Genomic DNA, 13,323 nt, shown 5'->3' on the forward strand with positions numbered 1-13,323 from the left:
TCGTGCTTCAAGGCCATAGGGTCTGATGCGAAGATCTGCTGAGATTTGCTTGCACAGCACAGTCCCTACCTGCCCTTACGACATGCCCTGTAAAGACCCCAACACAACGTCCCCACACTTCGCATCATACTTCTCCGGTCTCGCAAACGATATCTTCGCTCGATTCCCCACAGCAATCTCACCCCAACTCTTCTTCTCCGGATCAAAGACCGGCCAGCCCAGCTTCGTCAGCCCTTCCTTCGGGTCTTCAGTAAACGCAGCAACAGCCCGCTGCACAAGCCTAACAGTGTCTTTCTGAGCCTGCGTTTGAGGGAGGCCGCTAGCATCCGCAGAGCCACCAAAAATCATGTTCAGTTCAGTCCCATGATACGCACCAGACGTAGGATACAGACGGGTATTGTTCCAGTCGCCGTAGTATCGGTAGACCCATGTGGGTACACCAGCATCAATGCGTGCATTAGCTTCATGGGAAACGGGGCAGACGAAGGACTCAAGGAGGAACTGGTCGCCCTGCGCCTCCGTCACGTTTCGGCCTTGAGCAAAAGCTGGGATGACGTAATAGCCTTGTTCGTGGTCGTTGTGGCCGTGGAAATAAGGCAGTTTAGCGAAGTCGCCGGCGGCTGAGCGGGAGAGGTAGTCGGCGAAGATGGTCTGGTTGTCGACGACCGGGTAGAAAGGCGGTGTTGACCGGACTGGACTGCCGCCTGGGCTGGGAGGGATCTTTGTTACCGCTTTTGACAGGACTTCCCAGGGTTGATGGCGCATGCAGGACAGTGTGTCGTTTGATGAGCCACAGCCTACTAGATCTACGATGTCGAACCAGTTGGATCGTTGCTTTTCTGGTGTGTTCATGGGGAAGCTGAATACGTTACCTGATGTCGACATGAGACCGTGGACGATAGCGTTCTCCTTGTACGCATAGGACCACCAATCCACGGCTGCACCACCGGAAGACTGGCCAGCGATGACCATCCTTTTCGCATCTCCGCCGAATGCTGCGACGTTCTTCTGGAGCCATTCCACCGCGAGGCGTTGGTCCCGCAATCCGAGATTGGTGTCTGCATCAGGGGCACCAGGGAAGCCAAAGACATTGAGGCGGTAGTTGACCGAAACGACGACGATGTCCTCGTTGTTTGCGAGGTATTGGCCATTGGCAAAGGGCGTGTTGGTATAGCCGCCCGCGAAGCCTGTTCAAGTAAGACAAGTGGACGCTGGGGAATAGGAAGACCATTGATGACCTACGCCCTCCATGGAAGAAAACATAGACAGGCTTCTTCGCCTTAGCAGACTTAATGGCTGGCTTTGACCAAATGTTCAAAGTAAGGCAGTCCTCACTTGTGGGCATTCCAGTACCACCAGCAAACTAAACAGGGGGTCAAATCAGTACCCATTTGCAGGTAGTGTTGCATGTCAAAAGCAACGTACTTGAAAGGGTTAGCAAAGTTGTAAATAGAATAAGGGTACTCTGTGTGTATCAAGCTGCACAAACTCGCGACTCTGTCGTTACGGCGTCTAGCACTGATATAGACTCTCTTTCTGGGACTTCGTACCGGAGTCAAGTACATCCAATGCTTGAGGAGTAAATCCAGGAAATGCCGGCCAATTGGGAGGTTGTTGTGGGCAGCCACTGTGCATAAAATCAGCCTGATAACACATGCAGCATCAATGCCAGACGCCTACTATCCCTGCTCTGATCGTCAACACATTTGGAGTCCATGGGTTGGTAACGCCAAGTGAATGCTTACGAAGTTGGTAGCAATATATTCCCCTTGGCCTTTGTACTTCTGAGGTGCAGCGAATCGCAAAGCACCGAGTGGTGGCTGCGCATATGGGATACCCAGATACTCCCAGACCTCGTTGGCTTTGGGTGAGCGATGGCCGGTGATCTGCCCATTCTCCGTCTTCGCGTGCTCGTAGGAGAATGTCTTCGGCGCAGCCAGAGACAACTCAATGGCACATAGCCACAATGATAGGGTTACAAGACTATGCATCTTGATGCAATCGCTTTTCACAGGAGCCGCGGCTGTCGACAAAAAGGTGCGGATGAAAGTTGGTGCCCGTAGGATCTTGTACTCTCGGAGATGTAGGAGGCAATAAGAACGCTGGTCGCAATCTTAGATTCGATTGCTGCCGTGCGCGAATATAATTGGAAATGCCTTCGATGTCCTTATGTCCGAACTACCCTGCAGGACAGCTCGTACAACTACGCCGCATACAAGGTTCCTTGACGCCTTTCCTCAAACGGGAGGCCGACGTGTGAAGGATTGTCGCTTATGTGTTTCCCGGGGTCGGAGGAACACTGATCGGTTCACCCGACCCGAAGATCACCACATTCGATAATGTCTCTCCACTGATAGCGATATGAGCTGTTGTTACAGCCAGTAAAGTTGGGTCCATGACATAGAGATGTGAAAAAGGCAAAGTGGGCTCCGCGGCACAAGCATTTGGTTGCAGACCGAAGGATGAGAACAAAGCATTCAGATAATGACCTTGTCCGCTCGAGGCTTGGACTTAGTTATGTCTTTCGCACAGAGCAATTTGCCGAGCGATACGGACTTCCATACGAGATGACGTTCAATATGGGTTTCCCATCAGATGGTGAAGCCAACCAAGGATGGAAGCTGTACTTGACATCTCTTGTAATGATCATTGTCGCTGGCCTCACGGTCGTTGCCAGAATTGTCGTTCGACTTCGAGGAGATGTGGCATTACGCGCTGACGACTACGCGATCGTAGCGTCTTTGGTAAGTCCAGTGTATGCTCGCTGGTGTTCTGACTAAGACGTATTAGCTATTCTCCATTTCGATGTCGGCCTTTGTTCATATATCTGTTGGGTACGGCTATGGCAAACACAAGGCTGATCTTTCGATCGAAGAGTTGCGGACGTGCCTCAAGTTTTTCTGGTTCGCGCAGACACCATACAAAGTCGTGGTGTGCTTGAACAAAATCTCCGTTATCCTGTTGTACAAGCGCATTTTCAGTTCAAGCATGCTCATCTCACGCCACTTCTGTTGGATGTGTTATTGCGCGCTTTCCATCGTTGTCGCGTCTGGGATTGCCACTGTTTTCGCGACTATCTTCCAATGCGTCCCAATCCAGCGATCCTGGGATAAGGATATCGAAGGAAACTGCATCGACAGCTCGGAATTTTGGGTCGCAAACGCCGCGATCAATATTACGACAGATGTGATCGTATTGGCACTGCCCATCCGGGAAATCTCGGGACTACGGCTCAAATCCCAAGAGATGATTCTCCTATACAGCATATTCTTGCTCGGCGGGTTGTAAGTATTGCTTGTATAGACAGCTATCTTGCGTGTGCATCACCATGTGCTGTACATGCACTGACAGTATCATTAGTGTAACAATAACGTCAATACTACGTGCTACAGCCGTTGCTAATAGCGTGCGCAACCAACGAGACGAAACCTGGGATTTTATAGAGCGAGGCCTCTGGACGTTGGCCGAGGCAAATCTAGGCATAATCTCCGCATGTTTGATTGTGCTGAAGCAAGTCGTGTGCCGCTATTTCTCGTCAGCACTTGGAAGTATAAGGAGGACATCCAAAGCCAGGAATGAACACTGATAAACAATGGTGCTTTCACCTTATACAAGAAAAAAACCTGAACAGGCCTGGGAGCTACATCAAGACAAAAACCTGTAAAGTGTGTGACCCAACGTAAACGTAGGCTCCAGGGTGTTCAAGTTTTTCCTAGGTTGGCATGCTTCACTATAGCATGTGTTGTGTTGATCCTGAACCCAGTGCTACACTCAAGGTCCACGTATGCGGTAAGTGGCCAATTGTGACGAGTACCTCGGAGACACGTGAAAAACCCTTTAGGGTCCGTGACTAGAGTGATCGATTTCCAGCACGAGACCTGCCCGGTGCATTTGATATCATCGCCGCCCCAGCAAAACGTTTGTAACATGTGGAAATCACCATTGAAGCTCGTCGCTTGCTAGTATGCGCCAAGATCAAGGTTGCAAGTCCCAGGATCGATCTGAGGGGCCCGATAAAGCCGTTGAACGTGTTTTAGGGGCGATCCTCCGCTCAATATTCTCCGTGATCCACTTGCCGGTGGTGATGGGGTAGTGGGGTTGGCATGTGAAAGTCCCGAGTACGTAGGTGCTAGTCGCTACAGCGCGACCACACTTATCGAAGATGGCCGAGAGAAGGCTGAACGCAGTTCCAGAACCGGATTAGTCTGTAAAGAAATTCGTGATGAGAAGAAGAAAGTTGATATCATCAGAGTGTGTTCGGGGCGAAAGATGTGAGACGTCCTGCTACAACGGCCCGAACGGAGGTGAGTCTCAGCAAGAGACCTTGAACGCGAGCAAAGCATAACGAGTGCAATGGGTTCTGAGTATCGTGATACAGGTGTAAGAGGAGTACTGCGCTAGACGCCAATTCGACGTGGTTCGAGGACCGTTGTGGTATGGCTTGCGAGATTCTGCTAGCAAAGATAAGATAGACTAGCGTAACCGAGAGCGCCAAGCGATGCACCTGGACATGTACGGGGCAGTAGCTAGGTGTGAGATGACGATGTATAGTTTGTTGGGACCGACGAAGGATGTAAGCCGACCGTTGAACAGCCGCAGTACATAGATAAGCGTCAGTGAGCCCGTCATGCGATGCCACGCCGTGAAGAGGCGTCTGGTAGCGATGGCAGAAGTGATGGCAGCTCGAGACGTGGCCCAGAGGACCCCTCCACGTGTGGAGACGCGTTCGAAGAGCAAAGGCTGAACCTCGGCGGGGTCTGCGGCGAATCAATCTGGTTGAATGGTGCCTGGCGCGCTAGCCCAGACCCTGCAGCGAGGCCTGCACCATCCGTGGGAGGCATTCCGACTTTTTGCGATGTGCGCCCACAACGTTTTCGAGCCATTGCGGGCCTCCGTAGAGTGCGCATTGCTTTTGCTCGTGGTAGGGGGTAGTAGCCTACACACCCAGTAGTGTAGCGGGTTCATTCGGCGCCAACTCAGACAATCGCCACCAGTTCAAGCCCGGCAGATATCCACCTGGTACCTGCGGGCGACGACTCTAGGCGAGGCGCTGGAGTGCGGGTGGTGATGGGCACAAACAAGCGGTCTGCTTGCCATACTCATGGCTAGCGACGCGCCAAGCCAACGGATGAGAGCGATCTGCTGAAAATTCAGGGCCCCATGTAGACTGGCTTGTTGCGGGAGGGAGCTAGAGAATGCAGTGCTGGACACGCATGCCGGTGGAGATGGCACCGTGTACCACGCCTCTCGACCAGGACAGAGCTGTCCGTGTCCAGTGCGGTGGCGAGGGAGGGCAATGGTGAAAGTAATTTTTGCCGAGTGGAGAGAGATGCACAAGGTGTAGAGAGAAAGCGTGCTAGTTGATGGAGCCGGACCTGTCTGATTATCGAAGCGAAACGGCTTCTCGAACGCCCCTGGCTCGTTGACCTGCCCATTCCTACCCTGGCGCATACCCAGAAATTCATCGACACCGCCCTGAGGGCCCTGCTTTAAATTCCCACCTGTCCCGCACACACAGCGCCCTTCTTCACCTAATCTCTCTCACTCTCTGAAAGTCGTACAGACATTCATCCACCTGCCAGTCCCGGCACACCCTCCAATTCGCAGCCTGCCCTGCATCTCAACAGTTGATAGCCCTCTGGTGCTGCAACTGCTCAGGCTTGCTCCCCACCGCCAACCCTCTTTCCCCTCCACCACCACACCACAACCTCTCCCACCATGGCAACCTCGACTGCCCGCGCCCAGCAGCCTGTGCTGAAGAGAAATATGACGGCCGATTCGACTGCCAACTCAGTCTCGGCCTCACCCTTCGACTCGCCAGCCGGCTCAGCCTCCAACACGTCGCTGTCCTCGATGGACGAGCAGCCCCAGCACTCTAAGAAGGCTACCGGCAAGCTCCTCGACACCTACGGCAACGAGTTCGAGATCCCCGACTACACCATCAAGCAGCTGCGCGATGCCATCCCCAAGCACTGCTTCGAGCGCTCTGCCATCCGTGGTCTGGGCTACGTCGCCCGCGACCTCGCCTCGCTCGCCGCTACCTTCTACGTGTTCCACAACTACGTGACTCCCGAGACGGTCCCCAACATGCCCCTCCGCGCTGGTCTCTGGGCCCTATACACTGTCCTCCAGGGCTTCTTCGGCACTGGTCTGTGGATTCTTGCCCACGAGTGCGGCCACCAGGCCTTCTCGCCCTCCAAGGTGCTCAACGACACTGTCGGCTGGGTCTGCCACTCTCTCCTCCTCGTTCCCTACTTCTCCTGGAAGATCTCCCACGGCAAGCACCACAAGGCCACCGGCCACATGGAGCGCGACATGGTCTTCGTCCCCAAGACCCGCGAGGTCTACGCCACCCGTGTCGGCAAGGCGATCCACGAGATCTCCGAGCTGGCTGACGAGACTCCCATCTACACCCTGCTCCACACCATCGGCCAGCAGCTCGGTGGATGGCCCATGTACCTCATGGCCAACGTCACCGGCCACAACAACCACGAGCGTCAGATCGAGGGCAAGGGTAAGGGCAAGAAGAACGGCCTGTTCAGCGGTGTCAACCACTTCAACCCCTCCAGCCCCCTATACGAGAAGCGCGACGAGCACCTCATCCTGCTCAGCGACCTCGGTATCGCTCTTGTCATCGCTGCTCTCACCTTCATTGGCAAGAGCTACGGCTTCAACAACCTCTTCGTCTGGTACATCATCCCCTACCTGTGGGTCAACCACTGGCTCGTCATGATCACCTTCCTGCAACACACCGACCCCACCCTGCCCCACTACGATGCCACCACCTGGACCTACACTCGTGGTGCCGCTGCTACCATCGACCGCGAGTTTGGCTTCATCGGACGCACCCTCCTCCACGGCATCGTCGAGACCCACGTCCTCCACCACTACATCTCCACCATTCCCTTCTACCACGCCGACGAGGCCACCGAGGCTATCAAGCCCATCATGGGCAGGCACTACCGCTCTGACACAAAGGACGGCCCCATCGGTTTCTTGAAGGCGCTGTACAAGAGCGCACGCTGGTGCCAGTGGGTCGAGCCCAGCGTCGGTGCTGAGGGCGAGGGCAAGGGTGTTCTATTCTTCCGCAACCACAACGGCCTCGGTGTGCCACCACAGAAGATCGATGCTCCCGGAGCCAAGAAGGCTGCGAAGATGGAGGTCGGCCCTGAGAGTGACAACGAGTAAGCGATGATTACGAATCTTATTTTTTAGAGCGGACTATTCTGCCACGGCGTTCGGGAGTCGCCCGACGAGGCTGCAAACTTTACTTCTTGCGGCGCACATTAGACTAGAAAGACTAGTCAAGGTATGATTTCGGTGTAGTGTAGATCTTTTGTCGCAGGCCCTTGAGGGATCAAACAATTTCAAAAGCTTTTCAATCAGAAGAATCCACCATGTAGTTGTGACTGTGAAGAAGTGAGATGGGTAGCTTGAATTTCCCCGCACACGATGTCCGCGGTGACCCGGCGTAAACGTGACGTTGGCAGAGCCGCATACATGTATGAAAGCCTGACCGGCCCTCCGCACGCGCACCATAGACTTCATATATCGAAGCCGTTTCCTTGTTTCCGGCTGCTTGCCTCACGAATATCCGCAAGGTTCAAGCTCGGAAAACCTCTACTGCACGCACACCGCCTCGGCATAGGCATGACGGCAAGAGTGGTGGCTATCATGTCGTAGCTCATCGAGAGCAACGCGCCGTTGGCCAGCGTAGGAAGCGTCTGCAGCTTCATCACCTTTATGGAGCGTTGAGCCATCTCAAGCTCCACCACACACAAGCAAAGCTTCTTCTTCAATCAAAATGTAGCGACGTTGGTAAGGAACAAGATATCATCAGAAAACCTCGTCTGCTCCAGCTACCTCGCACGGTGAGTCGTGCTCTTGGGCACGTAATAGAGGATAGCTAGGTAGAGTGCCAAACTTTCCTACAATAAATTGTGCCCGAAATGAGTGAAGAAGAGAAGGTCGGAGGGCGGCCGGCGAGAATTTTGTGGCAGGCGCGAGCGGCGCTTTGGCCAATCACGGCTGGATTATTCAGTCGCCAAGCCTGAGCGATGCCATCGTGAACGTCAGTTGGAGCTCCGCAGCCACAAGTCCATCGCCATCTTTCAGAGCCTCACAATGCTGCGGCAACAGATGATCCGGTCGCTGCGGAGGCCTGCCTTCCGCGCAGCCCTCAATGGCAGCCGGGCCTTGAGTGCCTCGGCCCGCCGCCCAGCAGACGTTGAGCTCACTATCGGTTTGTGCCACTCCCCATTGCGGGCGGCGAGGTATGCTAACGCCCGTGTCAGATGGAGAGAAGGTATCAATCGAAGGTACGAAGCCGGAATACACCCCTCCTGACTGCCCACACGGTTCTAATGCGCCCCAACAGCCGGCTCGTCCCTCATCCAGGCCTGCGACAAGGCCGGAGTTACCATCCCGCGATACTGCTACCACGAGAAGTTGATGATTGCTGGAAGTTGCCGTATGTGCTTGGTCGAAGTGGAGCGGGCTCCTAAGCCAGTCGCCTCTTGCGCATGGCCTGTACAGCCCGGCATGGTCGTCAAGACCGACTCGCCTCTCGTCCACAAGGCGCGTGAGGGCATCATGGAGTTCCTGCTCGCCAACCACCCTCTGGACTGCCCCATTTGCGACCAGGGAGGCGAGTGCGATCTCCAGGATCAGTCCATGCGATACGGTGCCGACCGCGGCCGCTTCCACGAGCTCGAAGGAAAGCGTGCGGTGGAGGACAAGAACGTTGGCCCATTGGTCAAGGTAGGATTCCACAGTGTCTGGTTCCAAGAAGATGGCTTACAGATAGCAGACCTCCATGAACAGGTGCATTCACTGCACACGCTGCGTCCGTTTCTCCAACGACATCGCTGGTGCTCCTGAATTTGGTTCTTTCGGCCGTGGCAACGACCTGGAAATCGGCACATACCTCGAGACCGCCCTTGATACCGAACTCTCCGGAAACGTCATCGATCTCTGCCCCGTCGGTGCCCTCACCTCGAAGCCCTACGCGTTCAAGGCCCGCCCATGGGAACTATACAAGACTGAGTCCATCGACGTTCTTGATGGACTTGGCTCAAACATCCGCATCGACGCCCGTGGTATCCAGGTCATGAGGGTCATCCCGCGACTTAACGACGACATCAACGAGGAATGGATCAACGACAAGACCCGCTTCGCCTGCGACGCTCTCAGCACACAGCGCCTTGTCAACCCACTAGTCCGCGTTGACGATCAATTCCAGCCCGCCACCTGGGAGCAGGCGCTGGTCGAGATTGGCAACGCATACAAGAAGATCGCACCCAAGGGCAACGAATTCAAGGTCGTGGCTGGCCACCTCGTCGAGACTGAGGCGCTGGTTGCCATGAAGGATCTTGCCAACAGACTCGGCTCAGACAACCTGGCTCTTGACCAGCCCGGTGGCAGCGAACCCATCGCTCACGGAATCGATGTCAAGTCAAACTACTCCTTCAACTCCAGGATCTACGGTGTTGAGGATGCCGACTACATTCTCCTCATTGGCTCCAACCCCAGATGGGAGGCCGCCGTTCTTAACGCTCGCATCAGGAAGCAGTGGCTGAGGACAGACCTTGAGGTTGGCTACGTTGGTGAGGACTTTGAGAGCACATTCGAGTACGAGAAGCTTGGAAGCAACGCCAACGACCTCAAGAGCGCTCTTTCTGGGGAGTTCGGAAAGAAGCTGGCTTCGGCCAAGAAGCCCATGATCATCGTCGGTAGTGGTGTCACTGAGCACGTTGATGCCAAGTCGATTTACGAGCAAGTTGGATCTTTTGTCGAGAAGAACAAGGACAAGTTCCACACCGAGGAGTGGAACGGCTACAACATCTTGCAGCGAACAGCTTCCCGAACTGGCGCCTACGAGGTTGGCTTCACCGTTCCTTCATCCGAGGTCGCCCAAACCAAGGCCAAGTTTGTCTGGCTTATGGGCGCGGATGAGGTTAATGAAGCCGACATCCCCAAGGACGCCTTTGTTGTCTACCAAGGTCACCACGGCGACCGCGGCGCACAGCTCGCCGATGTCGTCTTGCCTGGTGCCGCATACACCGAGAAGTCGGTCACATACGTCAACACCGAGGGTCGGGTACAGATGACCCGTGCCGCTGTTGGCCTTCCCGGCGCTTCAAGAGAAGACTGGAAGATCGTGCGAGCAGCCTCAGAGTACTTTGGCGCCGAGCTGCCCTACGACGATGTTGAGGCCCTGCGTGACCGCATGGAAGAGATCTCACCTGCTCTCAGGAGATACGACCTTGTTGAGCCCGCATCGCTACCCAGCTTGAGCAAGGTTCAGCTGGTAGACCAGAACCAGGGCGCACAAGCGACTGGTCAAGCGCTGAAGAATCCCATTGAGAACTTCTTCTTCACAGATGCCATCTCGAGAAAGTAAGTCACATCCATGATGCTGCCCCATTGCTGCACAATACTAACCATGACATAGCTCGCCAACAATGGCCCGTTGCTCGGCAGCCAAGGCCCAGAAGAACCCCAAGACAAACTTCATGGCACCAGGTGAGCCATACCCACAAGTCGGCTATGGTCCTCAGGTAGCAGCAGCAGCGAACGTTTAGATGTGCATTTGGTCATGGTTGAATATTGGGCTTTATCAGGATTGTAAATAAGCATTGTGACACGTTTTCTCGATTTTGGCACGTGATCCGCGATACGTAGAGAATCGAAGCGGTACCCGCGCCAGGTTGTTCAAAAATCAGTCCCGTGGCATGTCTGTAAAGGTTGAGGTATTTAATTCCAAAATACCAAGCCTTCACACAGCCTTGTACAAGCCGTCAGCCAAGGCGCTACGCGTGTGCGACCCACGTTCGCCTTCGTCGCGATCTCTCCAAGATGCCAACCACTCCCCATATTTCCCACTTATATTACCACCTGTTGCTTTCTTGTGCAGACCAAGCCTCTTGTCACCACCACCAAGCTTTTGGCGTCGCTGTGTCTTGTGATTGCAGACCGCCCCAGTATCACCGAAACGCTAACTTCTACCCCACGGATCGACCACAACACTCTACATAAAAGGCGAACATCACTCTGCAAAAGAAAGAGAGGGTTGCAGTCGCTTCAGTCGTCTCATACAACCTTGGGAAGCAAAAGAAGATATTTGTTAAGCTTTGCCGTCAAGCTTCGCCGAGAGTTTAGCAGAGCCATCGAAGAAGCCGACATAGCCGTTCGCCGGATTTTGAGGGTCCGTTCAGGGTTCGGTGGCCAGCCATGCCTACCTTGGCGGTCAACAACTTCAACATTGTCTGTGCGACATTGGGAGGGTTCATTACGCTTTTCGGCCTCGTCAGCTATTTGATGAAAGAGCATTATTATCTTAGTGAAGCCTGTAAGTTGCTGATCGCCCGGGCATGAATCATGGGGATCTTGGGTAATAGAAGTGCATAACTAACCGGCGTGTTTCTAGTAATATCACTCATTGCTGGACTCATCTTTTCTCCACATGCGACCAATTGGATCAAACCAGAAGAATACGCTCTCAACGATGTCGAAGTGCTGGATACCATTACCCTGTACTTTACGCGCCTGGTGCTGGGTGTCCAACTTGTCCTCGCGGGTGTGCAGCTTCCGTCAAAGTATCTGAAGACAGAATGGAAGAGTCTAGCTTTGCTACTCGGCCCGGGCATGACGTTCATGTGGATCGTCACCAGTCTGCTCGTCTTTGCTATGGTCCCGCACATCAGCTTCCTACATGCCCTGGCCGTAGGCGCCTGCGTCACACCCACGGATCCTGTGTTGTCCAACTCCATCGTCAAGGGAAAGTTTGCGGATGCAAATATTCCGAAGGAGTTGCAGAAGATCATCGTGGCTGAATCGGGAGCCAATGATGGTCTTGGGTACCCGTTCCTATTTCTACCGCTCTACCTTATCGAGCACATTGGCCATGGTGGTCAAGGCTCGGACAACAGCACTAAGGTTGCAGTCGGCCTGTGGTTCGGTGAGACTTGGGGCTACACAATCATTCTCAGTGTGGTTTACGGAGCCGCTGTGGGTTGGATTGCGAAGGAATTACTGCATTGGGCTGAAGAGCGGAAATACGTGGACCGCGAGAGTTTCTTGGTGTTTGCAATCACCCTGGCTGTAAGTTTCTCACGAAAATCTTGACGATGTGAGAGTTACTAACCGCAGAATTAGCTCTTCATTGTTGGCACATGCGGCATGATTGGTAGCGACGACGTGCTTGCCTGTTTCATCGCCGGCAACACGTTTACGTGGGATGACTGGTTCCGCCTCGAAACGATGGACGACTCATTCCAGCCCACCATTGATATGCTTCTGAACGTATCAATCTTCATCTGGTTCGGCGCTGTCTGCCCGTGGCGCCTCTTCGCACATTCGCCCGTCATTCCCATCTACCGGCTTATTCCCTTGGGTATACTCGTACTGCTGTTCCGCCGTCTGCCCATCATCTTCGCTATGCACAAACAGATTCATCAGATTGAGCAAAAGCGACAAGCACTCTTCGTGGGCTTCTTCGGTCCCATCGGCGTGAGCGCCATTTTTTACCTCTACATCAGTCTCGAGTTTCTCGCCAAGATCCAAGTCGATGGCGAAGTCAGGGAAGATGCTGCATACCTGATGGAAGTCATGAACGTGGTTATTTGGTTCTTGGTAATCTGCTCGGTTGTAAGTTTACTCGTTTTCCGTATTTCAGAACCTTGTTCTCTAACCTCAGCTAGGTCGTTCACGGCCTGTCCATCCCTCTCGGCAAAGTCGGTTTCTTCATCCCTCGCACCCTCAGCACAGCCTTGTCTTTTGCCCGCACAGGCTCTAACTCCCCCGAAGATACCGGTCCCGCTTTCCACATCGAGGGAAACGACCAGACCATCACCGATGCCGAAGCGCGCGTTCGCCGCCGTCCAGGCTGGTCTCGCAACGGCGGCGATTCGCTGCCAAACCGTGTCGTGCGCATCGGCAGGTCCATAATTAGTTCGGGGACCAGCTCAGCCAGCACATCGAGAGCGACATCGAGAGCACCCAGTACGAGCCGCTCAGCTAGTCAGCCACCAGTACCAATGGCCAGTGTCAACGCCTTAGTCTCGGACGGGGAGGGTGCGGCGCCCAAAGGAAATGTGAAGGCTGGTGGTGAGAATGGCGAGGCGCCGGATCCAGCTGAAAGAGTCGTTCCTGGAAGAACAATCCGATTCCATGACGAGCAAAACAAGACCAAGGTTGGAGATGAAGAGTAGGGAATTGGTGTTCGATCTTTTTCCTATGTTCGAGTGTGTGTGTTCATGTCGAACATATGTGTGGCATTTAGCGACGACATCTGAAATTTCCCACAAGTTTCCATGGTAAAAT

General features: G+C 54.2%; 3 protein-coding genes across 3 annotated transcripts; 2 read left to right on the forward strand and 1 right to left on the reverse strand.

Annotated features, from left to right (window-relative positions):
- Window positions 1-75: 75 nt before the first annotated feature.
- On the reverse strand, window positions 76-1,991 carry J4E92_006184 (uncharacterized protein; the record flags this gene model as incomplete). Its single annotated transcript, XM_051497555.1, has 5 exons — window positions 76-1,187; window positions 1,243-1,363; window positions 1,530-1,627; window positions 1,681-1,690; window positions 1,746-1,991. The coding sequence occupies 5 exons, from the start codon at window positions 1,989-1,991 to the stop codon at window positions 76-78; spliced, it is 1,587 nt and encodes a 528-aa protein (XP_051352202.1).
- Window positions 1,992-5,718: 3,727 nt separating this feature from the next.
- FAH12 (Oleate hydroxylase fah12) lies at window positions 5,719-7,188 on the forward strand (the record flags this gene model as incomplete). The annotated part of the gene is made up of 1 exon (XM_051497556.1): window positions 5,719-7,188. The coding sequence occupies one exon, from the start codon at window positions 5,719-5,721 to the stop codon at window positions 7,186-7,188; it is 1,470 nt and encodes a 489-aa protein (XP_051352203.1).
- Window positions 7,189-11,319: 4,131 nt separating this feature from the next.
- Window positions 11,320-13,211, forward strand: J4E92_006186 (uncharacterized protein; the record flags this gene model as incomplete). Its single annotated transcript, XM_051497557.1, has 4 exons — window positions 11,320-11,350; window positions 11,429-12,102; window positions 12,157-12,648; window positions 12,702-13,211. 4 exons carry the CDS (start codon window positions 11,320-11,322, stop codon window positions 13,209-13,211), a joined length of 1,707 nt encoding a protein of 568 aa, XP_051352204.1.
- Between the last annotated feature and the right edge of the window lie 112 nt (window positions 13,212-13,323).

Source organism: Alternaria infectoria (genome assembly GCF_024043175.1).
Source record: "Alternaria infectoria strain BMP 0036 chromosome Unknown scaffold_9, whole genome shotgun sequence".
Classification (NCBI taxonomy): domain Eukaryota; kingdom Fungi; phylum Ascomycota; class Dothideomycetes; order Pleosporales; family Pleosporaceae; genus Alternaria; species Alternaria infectoria.